Source organism: Artemia franciscana, chromosome 17, assembly GCF_032884065.1.
Source record: "Artemia franciscana chromosome 17, ASM3288406v1, whole genome shotgun sequence".
Classification (NCBI taxonomy): Eukaryota; Metazoa; Arthropoda; class Branchiopoda; order Anostraca; family Artemiidae; genus Artemia; species Artemia franciscana.
Window position 1 is genome coordinate 32,688,883 of NC_088879.1, and position 12,079 is coordinate 32,700,961.

The 12,079-nt window shown below is 37.4% G+C and overlaps 1 protein-coding gene across 1 annotated transcript in view; it reads left to right on the forward strand.

The window, feature by feature from the left end:
• Window positions 1-12,079, forward strand: part of LOC136038153 (ankyrin repeat and LEM domain-containing protein 1-like) — a gene marked incomplete in the record, with an annotated part of 40,929 nt that overhangs the window by 19,999 nt on the left and 8,851 nt on the right. Inside the window, 1 exon segment of the mRNA XM_065721199.1 lies at window positions 11,206-11,878. Within this exon segment, the coding sequence (XP_065577271.1) occupies window positions 11,206-11,878 (673 nt within the window).

The window sequence follows — 12,079 nt, forward strand, 5'->3', positions numbered from 1 at the left end:
AAAATATGTTAATTCAAAAACGTTCAGAAATTAAATGAAAAAAACGCGAACAGAAATTACTCCGTATATTAAAGGGACTTTTCCCTCCTCAACACTCCGCTCTTTACGCTAAAGTTTTTATTGTTTTAGAAAGTAAAGTTGAGAGAGAGAGTCAAACTTTAGCGTAAAGAGTGGGGGGTTGAGGAGGGAAAAGCCCCTTTAATATACGGAGTAATTTCTGTTCGTTTTAAGTTTTAATGTCGCTCCTTACTTTCAGTTAAAAAACCTGTTTTTTCATTTAATTATTATTAAACTTTAAAAAAATTTAAGTGTAAACTTTTGTTTGAAGAACTGTCCATGAATGGTATGGTTTTGTTTTGCTAATACCTGTTATAGCTGATTTGCCATTATTGTGTAGAAAGTGGTGTCTTTTCATGAATATTAAGGGAGGGCATAAATGTATTTTCTAAATTCTAGGGGAAGACTATTTTTTTCAGATGATAATTATAAAAAAGTTACTGTTCAAAATATAGGATAGGGGCGAAAAAGTCTCTAAGGAGGGCGAATGCCTGCCCCTTAAATTGACGCACCTGTGTGCAGTTTTTTTTTGTACTTAGTTTGCTCACTTTAAGGTAAGGGTGTTTTTGTTTGATAATTCTTATGTTCGAGTCATCTCATATCTGTCTAATTTGGCCCATTGAAAGTAGTAACCCAAGATTGCTTAGTAAGGAATGATTCATCCCTGTCATTAGCTTTCTATTATTCTAGTGAAAATTACGTTTTCAAGAAATCTACTGCCAATTACCCAAAAATAGAATACTATTCAAAATCCTCCCGTCCCCCTGTTCAAAGGACTGCTTGATAACAAAAGTATTGAATGTTCTGGGAAATTATTTGAAAACGTTTGTTTATGGGGATACCAAGGAACAGTAAGAATTGGGAGGGGTGCATGCAGATGAGCCCAAGACCCCAGGTAAACCTCTTCTGTTAGTTTATTATTCATCCATTTAGTGTAGTTTTCATTCATAAAATAATGAACTACTAATAATGAACAACTACTAAATAATAATAACTAATACTAAATAATGAACAACTAGCTTTCAAAGTGAGAACATGTCAAATAATCGGATTATATTGATTCAGAGTTCAAAGTAAAAGGATTTGGTTTGAATTGGATATTTATGGACTACTTCGTCCAGTTAAGACCAGTGTTGATAAAGGATTATATTTTGAATAGTGATTTCTGTGTTACGCAACAAAATGATTTGATACGTTTTGTAAAAGTACTATATCTAATTACTCAGTGACGAAGAAATTAAATCTTTTTTGGATACTTTTTCTGGATAATTTTAATGAGAAACAGACGAAGGCTGGCACGTCTATAAATAAGAAATACAATAGTGATGTCAGAACCGGTTTAACGGACTATGCTTTTGGATTGTCTTTGGGACTCGTAAGATGGGTGAGAAACTGATATTAAATGCAGTATTGAACTTCATTAGCAGAGCGCTTAGAGATGGCATTAAAATAGAATCAGTTATCAAATCAGCGGTAGGCTACTACGACCATGAGACAATTATACTAGCTAAACGAATTCCCCATACAGAACTTAATGAGCCTAATAGAGTAGTAATCTGTGCCAAAGATGAGGACAATATTCTCGAAATGACGAAAACCTTAGTAAACGCCGCGAAGCAAAAAGTGAACATTCCTAAATTCGTGATATTCAGCCCCTGTGAAGTTCCCGCAATAGGCGATGCCGGTAGCGCCACAGCTATTTCTAAAATAAACGAAATGTCTAGGAAGTTGGACGGTGCTCTAACCCACCCACAAATGAGCCTGCCTTAGCCCTCTCAACAATCCTTAAATTGTGCACCCCCCTCAAAACCGTCATACGCTGTTATGGTGAAAAACCCACCAACTGACCTTAAAGGCCCAAACGAACGCAAGGTTTTCTTGGACTGCATATGCCAGAACTCTGTGGAAGACGCTACGGAATTAAAGCGCCCCAAAAACGAGTGGAAACTTGTAGTTCGAACTAAGACAGCAGCCACGAAAATAGTTGAAAATATGAAAACATCAAGCCCAAGTCTAAATGCCTCATTAAAAGAATCTGCTTATATCGGCGTGGTCAAGCGCGTGCCGGAGGATATCGATCACTCGAAGAATTAATACCAAAATGTTCGAAGGTAACCCAGTGTGGAAAGTCGAGAACATATAAAGTATATTTTCAGACTCGGAGTGATCTTGAAGTTTTCCTTGAAAACTGGGTTAGAATTGGCTACGAACGATTACAAGCCCAATAATTTGTTTTCCTTCCGCGCCGTTTTTTCAACTGCCACAGGATATGCCATCTAGCTTCCAACTGTGAAAATCCATCAACATGTTCAACATGTGGCTCGCATGAGCACAATTCCACGCGCGAAGCTCCCTGCTCAAAACTCCCTTTTTGTGTAGAGTGTAAAGTGCCGGGTCATACCTGCTACAGTATTAGTTGTCCCAAAAACAGGCAACTACAGAAATCATGAGCGAGTGCTATAGCTTCATTTCATGGAACATCAATGGCTCGTTTATTGAGAAGCTCTCGATCCTTAGTGATTTAAATGTCGAGCATGATGTAGTGTGCGTTCAAGAGCACTTTATTACCGTGCAAAGTGAAAACCTGCTAGAACTGAATCATACCACGAAGGCCTACAAAGTTCCAGCTAAGCAGAGCTGCAGCCGAGGAAGACCTTCAGGAGGCCTAGCTACGTTTGTTTGGTCATGTGTTCTGTCCAGTCTATTCGAAAAATCTGACAATTTTCTCGCAGTACGAATTGAAAGTTGTGTATTTATTAACATGTATTTGCCAACAAATTATAAAGATGAGCGTTCAGAAAGTCTTTTTGCCTTTTCTTGTGAGAAACTAAATTCATGTATATCTAAAATTAAGCGCCAGGTTTTTTCTTGTGTAGTAATTGGAGATTTCAACTGCAACCTTTCTGAGATTTCTTCTCTACAATCATCTCGTACCTCTTTGATTAAGGATCTTATCGGTGATTACCTTGCTGTGGTAGGAAAAGATAGGGATTTTACATATATTCACAGCTCCTCCAGTGTGTCAAATCTAGACCATGTTGCCATTTCTCATAATTTAACTGTTCAAAATGTTATGGTAATAACGGATTATCAAATTTCTGACCACCTTCCTGTCTCGTCTTCTGTACATATTGTCTCTTCGAATTGTCACGAAACCCGCCAGGAAACTCAACAGCCTAAATTTCGTCTTGATTGGCTTAAGGCTGATAAGCAACTATTTGCTCTGGTGACAGAAGAAATTTTTAATAAAATCCGTATTCCCTTTAATCTCCTCCAAAAACCGAAAGATCTCTCTAAAGAAGAAGTCCGGATTTGTCTCAATATTTTTTGTACTGAAATTTGTCACGCTCTCCTTCATGCTGAGAGGTTAGCGGTACCTAAAGTAAAAGTTTGTAAAGGGATGTTGCAAAAATGGCCCGAAAATCATTCGCTGGTAGCCGCTTGTCATCGAGCAAAATTCTAGTTTTCGGTATGGAAAGACTGTGGGCGCCCAAGATCTGATATCATTAATAGCATCAGACTGAATACGAAGCGTAGATTCTCGAAGGAGCTCTCCCTCCACCGCAAAGCTCTCGTTGATAGCTATTCCGCCCGTGCAAAACAGGATCGAATTTTTCTTTTCAAGTCTGTATCTTTGGCAAAGCCTACCCCTCTGTTGTCGCCGTCTGAAATCCCTGTCGAGGACTGGTATTCTTATTATGCAAGTGAATTTGCTGCTCCTAACCCCCAGCTTGAAGACATGTACGAGAGAGAATTGGATTATTCTCTTGAGAATTGGTTATTCAAGCAATTCATCGGTTGAAAAATAAGTCTTCTTGCGGAAATGACCGTGTCAGCGCTATCCATATTAAACATGGTGGTTCGGTTCTCGCTATGCATATTTCGCTTCTTATGCAGATGATCTTCACACAAGGTGTTGTTCCCTCCTCCTTCTGCGTAGGGGATCTTACCCCCATTCCGAAGAAAGGGAAAAATGACATCAAATGCTCGTCTTTCCGCCCCATTACAGTCGCCACATCTTTATGTAAACTATTCGAGCTTCTATTCATCAATGAACTGGAAACTAAATGCTACACCCAGCCACGTCAATTCGGATTTAAGCGCCGCACTGGTTGTGCCGATGCCTTGACGGCTGTAGTGAGTGTGCTACTCGATGCGGATTTTTCTGGAGAGAGCATAGCCTTAGCTAGTCATGACATCAGCCGTGCATTCGATTCACTCATACACGCTGCAATGTTATTAAAAGCTTCACAACGAGGTCTGAATACCTGCATAGTTCGATCCCTACGTGATATGTACTCGAGGCTGTCCATTCGCCTAAAGCTTCCTCCAGACAAAAATTTGCCTCCCCGGCCTCATGAAAAATTGATCCCCGTTTTGAAAGGTGCCCGCCAGGGAGCTGTCTCCTCCCCTCATTTGTTCAATAATTATGTTCTTCAAGCACAAGATAAATGCCCGACCTCATGCATTCTTTCCTCTATAGACACCTCCTTAGTATGCTACGCCGACGACGTCTTGAACTTAAGTAGAACATTGCAAAAAGCTTCTGACATTTTTGAAACGCTTAAAACCGAATATCTAAAACTTGGCCTCAGTTTTAACACTGAGAAAACCGAGATAGTTCTCTTCAATTGGCAAAAAACACCACACGTGTCTTCACTGCTTTTTGGTGATTAAATAAAAAAAACAAGTTTTTTCAACTGGAAGTAAGGAGAGACATTAAAACTTAAAACGAACAGAAATTACTTCGTATATAAAAGGGGCTGCTTCCTCATCAACGCCCCGCTCTTTACGCTAAAGTTTGACTCTTTCTCTCAACTCTTCTTTTTAAAACAGTAAAAAACTTTAGCGTAAAGAGTGGGGCGTTGATGAGGAAGCAGCCCCTTTTATATACGAAGTAATTTCTGTTCGTTTTAAGTTTTAATGTCGCTCCTTACTTTCAGTTGAAAAAACTTTTTTTTTTATTTAATTTCTGAACGTTTTTGAATCAATGCATGTTTTGATTTTGGCTCTCCGCAGAGAAATAATTGAAACGAAATTTGCGTTTTTTTTTTTTTTTTTTTTTTTGTTTTTTTTTTTTTTTTTTTTTTTTTTTGCTAAATGGCTTTCTCATAATTTTGATCGAATGATTTTGAGAAAAAAGAGCGGGAGAGGAAGCCTAGTTGTCCTCCAATTTTTTGGTTAATAAAAAAGGCAACTAGAACTTTTAATTTTGTACGAATCTTTTTATTAGTAAAAGATATACGTAACTTATAAACTAGCTTACGTAAATAATTTTTTATTCTCATGTTTTTATTACACATATGAGAGGGTTCGCCCCCTTGTCAGTACCGAAAAGAGCTTAGCGTAAAGAGCTAGGTATTAGGAGGAGGTGAGCCCCTCATATGGGTAATAATTTCTGTTCGTTTTAAGTTTTAATGCTGCTCCTTACTTCCAGCTGAAAAAAACTTTTTCATATTTATTTTTTCATTGTTTTTTCTTTTAAATAATGCTAGTAAATCCTGCGCTCCCTTCATGGAAATTTTCTTCCCCCATGACAAATTCCTCGATGGAAAGTTCCCCCAGTATATCCTCCTCTTTTCAACCCCTCCCCCCGACCAAAAAATCCTCCTGAAAACACCTGTACACTTCCCGATAACCATTACTATATGTAAGCACTGGTCAAAGTTTGTAACTTGTAGCCCCTCCCACGGGGACTGCGGAGGAGTAAGTCGTCCCCAAAGACATAGTTATAAGGTTTTTCGACTACGCTGAATAAAATGGCTATCTCAGAATTTTGATCCGTTGACTTTGGGAAAATAATTAGCGTGGGAGGGGGCCTAGGTGCCCTCCAATTTTTTTGGTCACTTAAAAAGGGCACTAGAACTTTTCATTTCCGTTAGAATAAGCCCTCTCGCAACATTCTAGGACAACTGGGTCGATACGATCTCCCCTGGGGGAAAAAAAATAAAAAAAATAAACACGCATCCGTGATCTGCCTTCTGGCAAAAAATACAAAATTCCACATTTTTGTAGATAGGAGCTTGAAACTTCTACAGTAGAGTTCTCTGATGCGCTGAATCTGATGGTGTAATTTTCGTTAAGATTCTATGACTTTTAGGGGGTGTTTCCCCCTATTTTCTAAAATAACACAAATTTTCTCAGGCTCGTAACTTTTGGTGCGTAAGACTAAACTTGATGAAACTTATATATTTAAAATCAGCATTAAAATGCGATTCTTTTGATGTAGCTATTGGTATCAAAATTCCATTTTTTAGAGTTTTGGTTTCTATTGAGCCGGGTCGCTCCTTACTACAGTTCGTTACCACGAACTGTTTGAAAATCTCGTGAATACTGCTGACCACATAAATTACCTCGGAGTCCCTATTGGCTCGTCTCTAAGGCATACACGTCTTCTACTGATCAAACACCTCAATCGATGAATCTCCGGCTCGTATGCTTCCATAGTCTCTGCTAAATTCTGTTTTAGCCGCCCCCTCCTTGCCAGCCTATACAACGCTACTGTTTTACCTCATATTCTGTACCTGGCACCATTTTGGAAACTATTCTCGAAGGCTGAACTGTCTAAAATCCGTGCGCTTTTCTTCTGTTTTGCTGAATACCTCCTACGTTTTCCTCCCTGGTACAGAAACTCAATCCTCATTAAAAAGTATCACATAACCGACCCTCATGCTGCAGTTGAAAATTTAATCAAAAGACACAATATTAAAATAGTAGATCACGATTGGTATAATCTCCTTTTACAATAGATCTGTTTTCGTTTTATTCATTTTAGTGCTATTTTGTTTGCCCTTTTATTAGTTGAGTCTCTTTCTAGTTATGTCTCTTCTGATATGTTCTTATATATTTTCTTATATTTATATGTTCGTGCTCCGTTTTTTTCATTTCGTATGATTGACGGGTTTTCAAATAAATAAATAAATAAATGTGGAAGAGCTGAACCGCTGTACCCCTATCTATATGAATTTATTTATATATCTATTATCCCCAAACATGTCAAAGTGTGAGGTTAGAACAAGGCACAATAAAAAGTTAGAACGAATGAAAGGTTTTACTGTTCAATATTTTATATTATAGCATAATGCTTTTTTTATCATGCAGATGTAATTAAAATTGCCACATGCTTGACATTGCTGACAATCCTCTTACCTTAAATATTAAAGTTACTGTAAAACGTTTGTTATATTTACCGTGTTATTTCACATTGGATTGAGGCTCTGCTTGGCGACACGCGGCCCAGGGATTGATCCCTGCTGCAGCAACGCTGGGCGACATGGTTGCTACTTGATATTATAAAAAAAACACCCAGCAACTGACTCGTCGATTTGAAACCCTATGCGTGCATGTTTTTTTTATGTTCACAGGTCGAGATAATATAAATTCTAGAGAGTGCAATCCAAGAAAAAAAGATATTACTGTCTCATGTGTATGTGTTAAGGGTAACTCAATTCCATTAACCTGTTTCTGTGATGTATTTTCGTAAACTTATCACATTATTAATTTTTTTTTTGGAGAGACTAGCAGCCTTGGCTTTTTTGGATCGTGCCTACATATACCAAATGGACTCAGTCATGCCTGGCGCCATTTTAAGCGAATTAAAAACAAAATCAAATCATCATTGGTCCTTGTGTGTGGAGTTTAAGATATCATAAACGGAAAGTTTTTGTTCCACAGTATTATTCGCAAGTAAACTTTATGGTACAATATTTGTCTAGGGTAGATCTTTTTACTGGTACATAGCAAAGATGAAGTTAAGAATAGTCCGAACACCTTGACCATAATAAACCATGGTTACAATCTTTTTTTAGGAAAGACGAAACCAAACTTTAAAAATTCGCATTTTGAAATAACTCAAATGTAAAAAATCGCCATTTGGCCTTGATTCAGGAATGGTAACTACTTGTCCATGTGAAACTTAACAATAGAAAGTAACAATTAAAAAAAACTGTGGGTATTTCGAATAAAAGCTTTCAAACTCACCAAAATTGGTGAAGGATTGAAATGAAGTATGTACCAATGAAATGACCATGATCGAAAACCCATAACCGAAGATTTTCAGCCCTCCATCTGAAAAACCGAGAAAATTAATTTTAGCTCAGGTGACACTGAGATGTTCTCTTTTTATGGCACTTGGTACCAAGTGACGTATAGCGATCGTAATATCTGTCGGTCCCAGTTTTGCTAGTTCAGGCACTTCCAGATAAGCTAGGACGATGAAAGTTGCAGGCATATCAGGGATCAGACCAGATTAAATTAGAAAAAATCATTTCCTCGATTCGACCATCTGGGGGGGGAATGGAGGGAAGGTTAATTCGGAAAAATTCGAAAAAATTAGGTAATTTTAACTTATGAACGGGTGATCAAATTAATGAAATTACATATTTAGAAGGATCTCGTGTCTCAGAGCTCTTATTTAAAATCCCGACCGGATCTGGTGATATTGGGGGAGTTTGAGTGGAAACCGGAAATCTTGGAAAACGCTTGGAGTGGAGACATTGGGATGAAACTTGCTGAGAAGAATAAGCACAAGTCCTGGATACGTGATTGACTCAACTGGAACGAATCCTCTCTCTTTGGGGTTAATTCAGAAAAATTAGAAAAAATGAGGGATTTTTAACTTACAAACGGGTGATCGGACCTTATCAAAATTTGATATTTTGAAGGACCTCTTAACTCAGAGCTCTTATTTTAAATCTCGACAGGATCTGGGACACAGGGGGGGGGGGATTGGAAAACGCTTAGAGTGGAAAGATCGGGGTAAAACTCGGTGGAAAGAATAAGAACAAATCCTAGATACGTGATTGGCATAACCGGGAGTTGGGGAGGGGGCATAATCCGGAAAAAAAATGAGGCATTTTTAACTTACGTACGGGTGATTGGATCTTAATGAAATTTGATATTTAGAAGAACCTTGTGTCTCAGAGCTGTCGGATACGATGACATTGGGGGGAGTTGGAGGGGGAAACCGGAAATCTTGGAAAACGTGAAAATTGAGGTACCTTTATCTTACGATTGGATCTTAATGAAACCTGATATATAGGAAGATCTTATGTCTCAGATGCTCCAAATCTCGTCACAAGCGCCATATGAGCTCTTGGCTCTTGTTTATTTTCGGTCTTGCAGAGCACTGGAGCATCGTAGAGAGCTTTTTAATGTAATAAGGAAGGCAATGACGTGAGTAAGGTTTGAGATTGATTCTTATATACCATTACAGCATTTGTGTGGGTTTCTGTTTGTAAATATGCAGGTCATTTTTCATTTCTTGAACTTGCTCATCTTATAAATAGGTTTAGAGGGATCTTTAGTCCTTTAATCATACATATTGAAAATTTCGGCATGGATCTGCATCAACAAAGGTGCAACGGGCCCTAGCTATCCCTCTTTGGGGGCTAATTTTCGACCTGGCTTATGGGATGGAGGACAATGTCGAGTGTCGTCAGCCTAATCACTAGATAGACTGGTCTCTTTACTGTGTCCATTTTAATTTATTATAGGCTATATACAGCATGCATCTTCGTGACCTCCTCCTCCTTGCGCCTTTTTTATGTGTAACTAACAAAGGTTTCTTTTTGGGTGTTTAAAGTAGTAAGTGCTTTAGCAAATCAGCTTGTTGGGTGGAGTTGTCTAAGCTGATCAATTCTAGTGGTGGTAATTTACCTGCTCACTTCTATCAATACTTGCTTGCTATCTAATTAGGTGGTAAATTCGTGTTCCAGACCAGGATAAATTTTGGATACTATCGCTTGTGAATATATGAGCTAAAAAGTGGATATGTGAGATACAGTTATAGTAGAGAGCCTTTTTTTTTTTACCTCAAAAACATATGCCAGACCTGCGACAATATCGTTTTTCTTGTTTTTTGCAGGCCTTGATCCAGGGTAATTATGATTAATTTTGCTTGTGAGCATTGAAGTGAAATAATGGATGGATAAGATATCTTTCTTTGTCTTTTTCTGGCAAGAGCAGCTGAATGTTTGTATATTTAGCATATATTATATTGTATTTTAATGGGTTCATTTCTTCAAATATCATTATAAGAAGGCCGTTACTGATCTGTAGAACCTGTGGTGACCCTGAGATTACACTATCTTTTGTAATTCTTACGTTTAGTGTGAGATCAAAATAGTTTTAACATTTTGGCCTCTTCAAGCTCATGGTAGAATTTGTCACTAGACTCTAAATGTTGACAATCGTGTCATACTAAGATGTATGAAATAAAATAACTTAAATGTATATTGTGGCTACAGGTTCTATGAAATACAAATACCATTATTGCTGTTATGAATTAAATTTGTTTAGTTATGATTTTAAATGCTTTAAAATAAACTGCAATTTTTAGAATGAGCATGATGTCAGAATAGTTTTGAGTAATTTTGCCTACTCAGGCTTCTAGTGGAATTTGTTTCACAGTTATAAAGACGTTTGACAATCACTCAGGCTAATATGTGTGGGAAAGCTTTTTAAAAGTATGTTATAAACAAGTAAAAAGTAGAAACAATAGGGAAAATCTATTCAAGACAGTGGAAATCAATTCAGTGAATATTTTGGCCCTATGTCCAAGGGCCGTCTTCAGCACAATACGAGAAAGAGAGAGGAAAAAAAATATGTATATATAAATAAACTTACATGAAAATGCGAAAATTAAAACTAATAATGTTAAAAACTTTTTTTTAAAACAGCCCTAGCATCCTTACTTCAACGAAGTTCAGCCAGGACTCTTTTTCTCGTCTTTTTCTCTTTTGAGTTCTGGTTGAACTTCGTTGAAGTAAGGAAGCTAGGGCTGTTTTAAAAAAAGTTTTTAACATTATTAGTTTTAATTTTTGCATTTTAATGTAAGTTTATTTATATATACATATTTTTTTTCTCTCTCTCTTTCCCGTGTTGTGCTGAAGACGGCCCTTGGACATAGGGCCGAAATATTCATAGAATTGATTTCCACTGTCTTGAAAAAATTTTCCCTACTGTTTCTACTTTGTATTTGTTTATTATGGAAAGGCAGTGTGGTCTTCGTCGCTATTTTAAAGTATGTTATGTGTTTTAGGTCTTAGGAAATCAAAACACTGTTACGGTATTATGTTTAAATTTTTAATTTTGTTATGTTAAATTTAATTGTATTTAATTAACGTTTAACTTTTCTCTTTTTTTCAGGAGGATGTTTTGATAGCAGATCTGAATCCGTCCACTCCAGTTGGAAAGTTTCATCATCTTTTGAACATTGTTGTAGACATAATTCTGCAAGTATTAAATGCCAGTCTTCAGATTCTGAAACATTTTATTCTTGTGAATCTGAAATTCGAGACGATGGCTTACCGAATATAGCCTTTTGTTCCAGTGAAGTTGAAACACCAGAATATACATCAATTGAAAGAAGCTGTTTATCTGAAAATGTAAATGATCTGAGTGATTTAAATAACGGTATAATTACTGAATCAAATAGTGTGTATGAATCAGCATTTTCATTAATTGACAGCACTAGTCTTTGCTGGAATGTATCTAGCCATGACAATCTTTCGACAACAGAGTATCTTTATACAGATATACAGGAAAATGTTTCGTTTCTAGAACAAAGATTACCATTCCTAACCCCCGAGGATTCAGTGACCTCTGTGGCTACTTCGGTTTTAGTGAAGGAGCTGAAAGCTTTTGGAAGACCTCCTGGCCCCATAGATGGGCTGACTAAACCGCTTTATGTCAAGCAATACTTGAAGTTCAAAGAAAACCCGTCACTTGCTCTCTCTAATAAAAAGAAAGAGTATTCAGCAGAAATTCAAAAGACGCTAAACGATCCTTCCCGTTTAAAACGCGATCAGGATAAATATAGGTTAGTAGATCCAGCTTGCTCCCTCTCTCTCTCTCTCTCTTTCTCTTTCTCTTTCTCTTCATCTCTCCATCTCTCCATCTCTCTCTCTCTCTCTCTCTCTCTCTCTCTCTCTCTCTCTCTCTCTCTCTCTCTCTCCTCTCTCTCTCTCTCTCTCTCTCCTCTCTCTCTCTCTCTCTCTCTCTCTCTCTCTCTCTCTCTCTC